Source organism: Sycon ciliatum, chromosome 8 (assembly GCF_964019385.1).
Source record: "Sycon ciliatum chromosome 8, ocSycCili1.1, whole genome shotgun sequence".
NCBI classification, from domain to species: domain Eukaryota; kingdom Metazoa; phylum Porifera; class Calcarea; order Leucosolenida; family Sycettidae; genus Sycon; species Sycon ciliatum.
The window spans coordinates 623,239-634,238 of record NC_088650.1 but is presented as its reverse complement, the minus strand read 5'-3'; the positions used below and the strand labels follow the sequence as shown (position 1 = coordinate 634,238).

The window sequence follows — 11,000 nt, the reverse complement described above, 5'->3', positions numbered from 1 at the left end:
ATGAGAAATATGCTGCTGATTCTCTGCAGTGACCTGGTAAAATGTAGCAGATCCTGAGGATCAGCCACAGTGCTATGTCTTACTGTATAAGTACAAAATTTCGTTTGGAATTAACTTTCGCTACATTCGTTAGGGGCACGAAATAACTAAAGTTTGTACCAAAGTTTTTTTCTGAATGTTCGGGGTGGCAGACCTGAACCAAAAACGAAATTTAGTACGTAACGAACTTGCTGGTGGAGTGATCTAATGCAGGATTTCGTGAACGAAAATGTGTGCTTATATGATATCTAACAGTTCAACTTAGCTCAAGTCTACAATTATCTGACTTCTGGTGAACAAGAAGTGGTCATCCACAATTGAAAGGGGTTGCTTTGGCTAAGCTCTGGTGCAGTCCGGGCAAGATCAAAATGTGTAACACTCACATCACTGTTTATAAACATGAAGGGTTCCGATTCAAAATACGATAAAGACCAAACCGGAGCTTTTGCGTTTTTTTGTCACGAAAGAATTCGTTTTCACCCCATGAACGTCTGTATGTCGGTTTACGGGTCAAAACGCGATATATCCCAGTCTAAATGATGCCTGAAGTTTGTGTTCTTCTGCAAAACGCGATAAAAGTCATTGATGCTGCAATGCAGACTGAAAAAGAACGAATGAAAAAATGCACTTCCTGAAATTTTCAGAAAATGGGTTTTTCTCGTTTTGAATTGGAGCATTTCACATGTAGACATGTTCACTGTGTAGATTTAGTGGTTTGGCTGGCGATTCTTGATTTAGTGGTTTGGCTGGCGATTCTTGATTTAGTGGTTTGGCTGGCGATTCTTGATTTAGTGGTTTGGCTGGCGATTCTTGATTTAGTGGTTTGGCTGGCGATTCTTGATTTAGTGGTTTGGCTGGCGATTCCTGATTTAGTGGTTTGGCTGGCGATTCTTGATTTAGTGGTTTGGCTGGCGATTCTTGATTTAGTGGTTTGGCTGGCGATTCTTGATTTAGTGGTTTGGCTGGCGATTCTTGATTTAGTGATTTGGCTGGCGATTCTTGATTTAGTGGTTTGGCTGGCGATTCTTGATTTAGTGGTTTGGCTGGCGATTCTTGATTTAGTGATTTGGCTGGTGATTCTTGATTTAGTGGTTTGGCTGGTGATTCTTGATTTAGTGGTTTGGCTGGCGATTCTTGATTTAGTGGTTTGGCTGGCGATTCTTGATTTAGTGATTTGGCTGGTGATTCTTGATTTAGTGATTTGGCTGGCGATTCTTGATTTAGTGATTTGGCTGGCGATTCTTGATTTAGTGATTTGGCTGGCGATTCTTGATTTAGTGATTTGGCTGGCGATTCTTGATTTAGTGATTTGGCTGGAGATTCTTGATTTAGTGGTTTGGCTGGCGATTCTTGATTTAGTGATTTGGCTGGCGATTCTTGATTTAGTGATTTGGCTGGCGATTCTTGATTTAGTGATTTGGCTGGCGATTCTTGATTTAGTGATTTGACTGGCGATTCTTGATTTAGTGATTTGGCTGGTGATTCTTGATTTAGTGGTTTGGCTGGCGATTCTTGATTTAGTGATTTGGCTGGCGATTCTTGATTTAGTGGTTTGGCTGGCGATTCTTGATTTAGTGGTTTGGCTGGTGATTCTTGATTTAGTGGTTTGGCTGGTGATTCTTGATTTAGTGGTTTGGCTGGTGATTCTTGATTTAGTGGTTTGGCTGGCGATTCTTGATTTAGTGGTTTGGCTGGCGATTCTTGATTTAGTGGTTTGGCTGGTGATTCTTGATTTAGTGGTTTGGCTGGTGATTCTTGATTTAGTGGTTTGGCTGGTGATTCTTGATTTAGTGGTTTGGCTGGTGATTCTTGATTTAGTGGTTTGGCTGGTGATTCTTGATTTAGTGGTTTGGCTGGTGATTCTTGATTTAGTGGTTTGGCTGGTGATTCTTGATTTAGTGGTTTGGCTGGTGATTCTTGATTTAGTGGTTTGGCTGGTGATTCTTGATTTAGTGGTTTGGCTGGTGATTCTTGATTTAGTGGTTTGGCTGGCGATTCTTGATTTAGTGGTTTGGCTGGTGATTCTTGATTTAGTGATTTGGCTGGTGATTCTTGATTTAGTGATTTGGCTGGTGATTCTTGATTTAGTGGTTTGGCTGGTGATTCTTGATTTAGTGGTTTGGCTGGTGATTCTTGATTTAGTGGTTTGGCTGGTGATTCTTGATTTAGTGGTTTGGCTGGCGATTCTTGATTTAGTGGTTTGGCTGGTGATTCTTGATTTAGTGGTTTGGCTGGCGATTCTTGATTTAGTGATTTGGCTGGTGATTCTTGATTTAGTGGTTTGGCTGGCGATTCTTGATTTAGTGATTTTGCTGGCGATTCTTGATTTAGTGGTTTGGCTGGCGATTCTTGATTTAGTGGTTTGGCTGGTGATTCTTGATTTAGTGGTTTGGCTGGCGATTCTTGATTTAGTGGTTTGGCTGGTGATTCTTGATTTAGTGGTTTGGCTGGTGATTCTTGATTTAGTGGTTTGGCTGGCGATTCTTGATTTAGTGGTTTGGCTGGTGATTCTTGATTTAGTGATTTGGCTGGTGATTCTTGATTTAGTGATTTGGCTGGTGATTCTTGATTTAGTGGTTTGGCTGGTGATTCTTGATTTAGTGCTTTGGCTGGTGATTCTTGATTTAGTGGTTTGGCTGGTGATTCTTGATTTAGTGGTTTGGCTGGCGATTCTTGATTTAGTGGTTTGGCTGGTGATTCTTGATTTAGTGGTTTGGCTGGCGATTCTGGCGATTCTTGATTTAGTGATTTGGCTGGCGATTCTTGATTTAGTGGTTTGGCTGGCGATTCTTGATTTAGTGGTTTGGCTGGTGATTCTTGATTTAGTGGTTTGGCTGGTGATTCTTGATTTAGTGGTTTGGCTGGTGATTCTTGATTTAGTGGTTTGGCTGGCGATTCTTGATTTAGTGGTTTGGCTGGTGATTCTTGATTTAGTGGTTTGGCTGGTGATTCTTGATTTAGTGGTTTGGCTGGCGATTCTTGATTTAGTGGTTTGGCTGGTGATTCTTGATTTAGTGATTTGGCTGGTGATTCTTGATTTAGTGATTTGGCTGGCGATTCTTGATTTAGTGGTTTGGCTGGCGATTCTTGATTTAGTGGTTTGGCTGGCGATTCTTGATTTAGTGGTTTGGCTGGCGATTCTTGATTTAGTGGTTTGGCTGGTGATTCTTGATTTAGTGGTTTGGCTGGCAATTCTTGATTTAGTGGTTTGGCTGGTGATTCTTGATTTAGTGGTTTGGCTGGTGATTCTTGATTTAGTGGTTTGGCTGGTGATTCTTGATTTAGTGGTTTGGCTGGCGATTCTTGATTTAGTGGTTTGGCTGGCGATTCTTGATTTAGTGGTTTGGCTGGTGATTCTTGATTTAGTGGTTTGGCTGGCGATTCTTGATTTAGTGGTTTGGCTGGCGATTCTTGATTTAGTGGTTTGGCTGGCGATTCTTGATTTAGTGGTTTGGCTGGTGATTCTTGATTTAGTGGTTTGGCTGGTGATTCTTGATTTAGTGGTTTGGCTGGTGATTCTTGATTTAGTGGTTTGGCTGGCGATTCTTGATTTAGTGGTTTGGCTGGCGATTCTTGATTTAGTGGTTTGGCTGGCGATTCTTGATTTAGTGGTTTGGCTGGCGATTCTTGATTTAGTGGTTTGGCTGGTGATTCTTGATTTAGTGGTTTGGCTGGTGATTCTTGATTTAGTGGTTTGGCTGGTGATTCTTGATTTAGTGGTTTGGCTGGCGATTCTTGATTTAGTGGTTTGGCTGGCGATTCTTGATTTAGTGGTTTGGCTGGCGATTCTTGATTTAGTGGTTTGGCTGGTGATTCTTGATTTAGTGGTTTGGCTGGTGATTCTTGATTTAGTGGTTTGGCTGGTGATTCTTGATTTAGTGGTTTGGCTGGCGATTCTTGATTTAGTGGTTTGGCTGGCGATTCTTGATTTAGTGGTTTGGCTGGCGATTCTTGATTTAGTGGTTTGGCTGGTGATTCTTGATTTAGTGGTTTGGCTGGTGATTCTTGATTTAGTGGTTTGGCTGGTGATTCTTGATTTAGTGGTTTGGCTGGCGATTCTTGATTTAGTGGTTTGGCTGGCGATTCTTGATTTAGTGGTTTGGCTGGCGATTCTTGATTTAGTGGTTTGGCTGGTGATTCTTGATTTAGTGGTTTGGCTGGCGATTCTTGATTTAGTGGTTTGGCTGGTGATTCTTGATTTAGTGGTTTGGCTGGTGATTCTTGATTTAGTGGTTTGGCTGGTGATTCTTGATTTAGTGGTTTGGCTGGTGATTCTTGATTTAGTGGTTTGGCTGGTGATTCTTGATTTAGTGGTTTGGCTGGTGATTCTTGATTTAGTGGTTTGGCTGGTGATTCTTGATTTAGTGGTTTGGCTGGCGATTCTTGATTTAGTGGTTTGGCTGGTGATTCTTGATTTAGTGGTTTGGCTGGTGATTCTTGATTTAGTGGTTTGGCTGGTGATTCTTGATTTAGTGGTTTGGCTGGTGATTCTTGATTTAGTGGTTTGGCTGGTGATTCTTGATTTAGTGGTTTGGCTGGCGATTCTTGATTTAGTGGTTTGGCTGGCGATTCTTGATTTAGTGGTTTGGCTGGCGATTCTTGATTTAGTGGTTTGGCTGGTGATTCTTGATTTAGTGGTTTGGCTGGCGATTCTTGATTTAGTGGTTTGGCTGGTGATTCTTGATTTAGTGGTTTGGCTGGTGATTCTTGATTTAGTGGTTTGGCTGGTGATTCTTGATTTAGTGGTTTGGCTGGTGATTCTTGATTTAGTGGTTTGGCTGGTGATTCTTGATTTAGTGGTTTGGCTGGTGATTCTTGATTTAGTGGTTTGGCTGGTGATTCTTGATTTAGTGGTTTGGCTGGCGATTCTTGATTTAGTGGTTTGGCTGGCGATTCTTGATTTAGTGGTTTGGCTGGCGATTCTTGATTTAGTGGTTTGGCTGGTGATTCTTGATTTAGTGGTTTGGCTGGCGATTCTTGATTTAGTGGTTTGGCTGGTGATTCTTGATTTAGTGGTTTGGCTGGTGATTCTTGATTTAGTGGTTTGGCTGGTGATTCTTGATTTAGTGGTTTGGCTGGTGATTCTTGATTTAGTGGTTTGGCTGGTGATTCTTGATTTAGTGGTTTGGCTGGCGATTCTTGATTTAGTGGTTTGGCTGGCGATTCTTGATTTAGTGGTTTGGCTGGCGATTCTTGATTTAGTGGTTTGGCTGGTGATTCTTGATTTAGTGGTTTGGCTGGCGATTCTTGATTTAGTGGTTTGGCTGGTGATTCTTGATTTAGTGGTTTGGCTGGTGATTCTTGATTTAGTGGTTTGGCTGGTGATTCTTGATTTAGTGGTTTGGCTGGTGATTCTTGATTTAGTGGTTTGGCTGGTGATTCTTGATTTAGTGGTTTGGCTGGTGATTCTTGATTTAGTGGTTTGGCTGGCGATTCTTGATTTAGTGGTTTGGCTGGCGATTCTTGATTTAGTGGTTTGGCTGGTGATTCTTGATTTAGTGGTTTGGCTGGTGATTCTTGATTTAGTGGTTTGGCTGGTGATTCTTGATTTAGTGGTTTGGCTGGTGATTCTTGATTTAGTGGTTTGGCTGGTGATTCTTGATTTAGTGGTTTGGCTGGCGATTCTTGATTTAGTGGTTTGGCTGGTGATTCTTGATTTAGTGATTTGGCTGGCGATTCTTGATTTAGTGGTTTGGCTGGTGATTCTTGATTTAGTGGTTTGGCTGGTGATTCTTGATTTAGTGGTTTGGCTGGTGATTCTTGATTTAGTGGTTTGGCTGGTGATTCTTGATTTAGTGGTTTGGCTGGTGATTCTTGATTTAGTGGTTTGGCTGGCGATTCTTGATTTAGTGGTTTGGCTGGCGATTCTTGATTTAGTGATTTGGCTGGTGATTCTTGATTTAGTGGTTTGGCTGGCGATTCTTGATTTAGTGGTTTGGCTGGCGATTCTTGATTTAGTGGTTTGGCTGGCGATTCTTGATTTAGTGGTTTGGCTGGCGATTCTTGATTTAGTGGTTTGGCTGGCGATTCTTGATTTAGTGGTTTGGCTGGCGATTCTTGATTTAGTGATTCCTGTACCGTAGTGACTGTCATTGGATGTGCTGACTCATCAACTGCCGCTGTGTGTCCTTCTCTCTCTTTGTGTGTGTGTGTGTGTGTGTGTGTGTGTGTGTGTGTGTGTGTGTGTGTGCCTGTGTATTCTCCTGCAGGGTGTGCAGCAAGATGGGATTGCCAATAGTACTAGCACGCTTAACGTTAGTAGCCCTACTCTGCATTCCAGCCCTGGTGACACTGTCGGTCATGGCATGGACATGAGCCAGCAAGTGCTGGAACGTGACACCAGCATTGCTGATCTCCAGCAGAGGGTAAGCAGCTGCCACCTGCTACCTGTCTCCGCTATGGCTGAGTGTTTGTTTCACATGTTTTGTGTACATGTTCAGTTTGGATGGTTGTGTAGGAATTACATAGCAGTAAAACAGATCATATCTGCTGGGTCTGAGGGTGGTGTCATCTGTGGATAATGCCGGCATCGTTTTGAGCACAATCATACTGTGGTGAAAAAGGGCATTGCCAAGAATACTGTAATTTCACAAGGTGTACCACCTATATATTTGGTTCTTTCGGTGCATCTCTGTCATACCTAAAATTCCAATAACCACACGAACACAAACACACATCATCCTAGACGGAATGGCTTCTCTGTACCTAAAATGTCTGTTTGCCTTACCTGGTCTCTTTGCTCTCATACCTAAAATGTCTGTTTGCCTTACCTGGTCTCTTTGCTCTCATACCTAAAATGTCTGTTTACCTTACCTGGTCTCTTTGCTCTCTGTACCTAAAATGTCTGTTTGCCTTACCTGGTCTCTTTGCTCTCTGTACCTAAATATTGGACACCTACATTTTCTGAATTTACACTGGCTCGGTAGAAGTACTGCAGGAAGCAGACACGAACTGCAATTTGGTCTCGGTTTGGGCCAAATGTCCAAATGTGCTACTTTCCCGGGCATGAGCAGGGGCGTAGCAGCCGGTCCGACCGTCTGGCTTCGGCCGGTCCGACCGGTCTGGCTTCGGCCGGTCCGAACGGTCTGGCTTCGGCCGGTCCGACCGGTCTGGCTTCGGCAGGACAACGTTTTCGCCCGACCATGTCCAAAAGCGCCCAGAATGCAGGATTTTGAACCCTTATTTCAAATTTTTCGTGGGAGAGACCCCTGGACCCCTCCTGCCGGACCACTGCCAACGGCGGTGCTACGCGCCTGATGAGCGGTCACTCTTTTGGCATAAGTACTGCATAAAAGCAGACCAGGGTCTTGAATGGGCCTCATTTAGGGGCCAATTAGAACACCAGCTGGCATAACTGAGGCATAACTGTGATTTGTGTTAAAGCGTAATTCAAGTAATTGTTGGTTCGAGCAGAGAGAATTCCAGAAACCTAAATCTTGATCGCAGGTACGCACATGTCCACTCACACAGCAACCATACATGTGTTTGGGGATAGTGTGCTTCTGGTGTTTTGCCTAACCTTGGCCACACTGTCTTCTGCTTGACTCTGCACAAGTCCCCAACTACTATCTTAGCATATTTACATATTGCTCTAGCATGAAGCTGTGCATCATAGAAGATAAGCAAAGGTCAGAGAGAAGAAAAATGAAAGAGAAAAAACACACGAAAACAGGCATCTATGCCAACTACAAACTGGCACGTAATGATTGTGTGATACCACACAACCATGTGGCTGATCAAAATCCAGTAAGATTCTGGAACCCATCTTGCCTTGCAGGGTCGCAAGCATGTACCTGTCTATGCTAGACCATCGCATACACATACACATACACATACACACACACACATACACACGTACAAGTACCTGTATATGGTAGACCAACGCATACACATACACATGTACCTGTATATAGTAGACCAACTCGGCACCTTGACCCCAGAGGCCTCCCTGGCCGCCGACATAGGGTGCGTCCAATATGCCTGTGCCGCTCCTGTAACCCTAAGTGATTGTGTAGTATCCAATATGCTTTTGCCACTCCTGTAACCCAAAGTGAATGTGTCATTGATGGCGGATTGTGTGTACTTTACTACTACGTCTACAAGCCAAAGACTGTCCCAGTGCCTATGCCGCTGAAGGGCGCCAATCCAAGCCATTGTGATTGTGATGCTGAAGACAGCTCACGAGGCTGCCAAGTACACGACAAGCCTGCAGTCTGCTACTCATTTTCCTGGCGGTGCGACGAGGCATGTTGCATGATCGTATTCAGCACGTTCTTTGTTGACAACACAACCACATTGTTCACACAGTCCCTATGCACATTCATGTCTGCTGGAAAGATGAGATTTTCAAAGAGTGAGGATGATTTTGTATGGAACTTTGTTGCTGTGTTTTTCATTGTTTCCAGGTCACAGAGTTTGAAATGAAGTGCAGTGTATTGGAACAGGTAATTATGTATACTTGTTATGCTACTGCCATAGCCATACTGCCATAGCCATACTGCCACCGCCATACTGCCATAGCCATACTGCCACCGCCATACTGCCATAGCCATACTGCCACCTTGGTACTGCCACCGCCGTACTGCCACCGCCATACTGCCATAGCCATACTGCCATAGCCATACTGCCACCGCTGTACTGCCACCGCCATACTGCCATAGCCATACTGCCATAGCCATACTGCCACCGCCATACTGCCATAGCCATACTGCCACCGCCGTACTGCCACCGCCGTACTGCCATAGCCATACTGCCATAGCCATACTGCCACCGCCGTACTGCCATAGCCATACTGCCACCGCCATACTGCCACCGCCATACTGCCATAGCCATACTGCCATAGCCATACTGCCATAGCCATACTGCCACCGCCATACTGCCATAGCCATACTGCCATAGCCATACTGCCATAGCCATACTGCCAATGTCCTACTGCCATACCCATACTGCCACCGCCATACTGCCACCGCCATACTGCCATAGCCATACTGCCACCGCCGTACTGCCACCGCCATACTGCCATAGCCATACTGCCATAGCCATACTGCCACCACCATACTGCCATAGCCATACTGCCACCGCCATACTGCCACCCTCATACTGCCATAGCCATACTGCCACCGCCATACTGCCATAGCCATTCAGCCATAGCCATACTGCCACCGCCATACTGCCATAGCCATACTGCCATAGCCATACTCCCATAGCCATACTGCCATAGCCATACTGCCACCGTCATACTGCCATAGCCATACTGCCACCGCCATACTGCCATAGCCATACTGCCATAGCCATACTGCCATAGCCATACTGCCATAGCCATACTGCCATAGCCATACTGCCATAGCCATACTGCCACCGCCATACTGCCATCGCCATACTGCCACTGCTGTACTGCCATAGCCATACTGCCATAGCCATACTGCCATAGCCATACTGCCACCGCCATACTGCCATAGCCATACTGCCACCGCCGTACTGCCATAGCCATACTGCCATAGCCATACTGCCATAGCCATACTGCCACCGCCGTACTGCCACCACCATACTGCCACCACCATACTGCCATAGCCATACTGCCACCTGCCACCACCGTACTGCCACCGCCATACTGCAACCCACCGCCATACTGCCATAGCCATACTGCCATAGCCATACTGCCACCGCCATACTGCCATAGCCATACTGCCACCGCCATACTGCCACCGCCATACTGCCATAGCCATACTGCCATAGCCATACTGCCATAGCCATACTGCCATAGCCATACTGCCACCGCCATACTGCCATAGCCATACTGCCATAGCCATACTGCCAACGTCATACTGCCATACCCATACTGCCACCGCCATACTGCCACCGCCATACTGCCATAGCCATACCGCCACCACCGTACTGCCACTGCCATACTGCCATAGCCATACTGCCATAGCCATACTGCCACCGCCATACTGCCATAGCCATACTGCCACCGCCATACTGCCACCCTCATACTGCCATAGCCATACTGCCACCGCCATACTGCCATAGCCATACTGCCATAGCCATACTGCCATAGCCATACTGCCATAGCCATACTGCCACCGTCATACTGCCATAGCCATACTGCCACCGCCATACTGCCATAGCCATACTGCCATAGCCATACTGCCATAGCCAAACTGCTACCGCCATACTGCCATAGCCATACTGCCACCCCTGTACTGCCATAGCCATACTGCCATAGCCATACTGCCATAGCCATACTGCCACGGCTGTTCTGCCATAGCCATACTGCCATAGCCATACTGCCATAGCCATACTGCCATAGCCATACTGCCATAGCCATACTGCCATAGCCATACTGCCATAGCCATACTGCCACCGCCGTACTGCCACCACCGTACTGCCACCACCATACTGCCATAGCCATACTGCCACCTGCCACCACTGTACTGCCACCGCCATACTGCAACCCACCGCCATACTGCCATAGCCATACTGCCATAGCCATACTGCCACCGCCATACTGCCATAGCCATACTGCCACCGCCATACTGCCACCGCCATACTGCCATAGCCATACTACCACTGCCATACTGCCACTGCCATAATGCCACCGCCATACTGCCACCGCCATACTGCAACCGCCATACTGCCATAGCCATACTGCCATAGCCATACTGCCATAGCCATACTGCCACCGCCATACTGCCATAGCCATACTGCCAATAGCCATACTGCCATAGCTATACTGCCACCGCCATAGCCATACTGCCACTGCTATACTGCCATAGCCATACTGCCATAGCCATACTGCCACTGCCATACTGCCATAGCCATACTGCCATAGCCATACTGCCACTGCCATACTGCCACCGCCATACTGCCATAGCCATTCTGCCACCGCCATACTGCCATAGCCATACTGCCATAGCCATACTGCCATAGCCATACTGCCATAGCCATACTGCCATAGCCAT

General features: G+C 46.0%; 1 protein-coding gene across 1 annotated transcript in view; it reads left to right on the top strand.

Annotated features, from left to right (window-relative positions):
• The window catches only part of LOC135822966 (probable E3 ubiquitin-protein ligase bre1), a 23,655-nt gene extending 15,124 nt beyond the window's left edge, over positions 1-8,531 (top strand). Inside the window, exons 10-11 of the mRNA XM_065335806.1 lie at positions 6,249-6,404; positions 8,445-8,531. Coding sequence (XP_065191878.1) covers positions 6,249-6,404; positions 8,445-8,531 — 243 coding nt within the window. The remainder of the gene's footprint in view (positions 1-6,248; positions 6,405-8,444) is intronic.
• Positions 8,532-11,000: the final 2,469 nt, after the last annotated feature.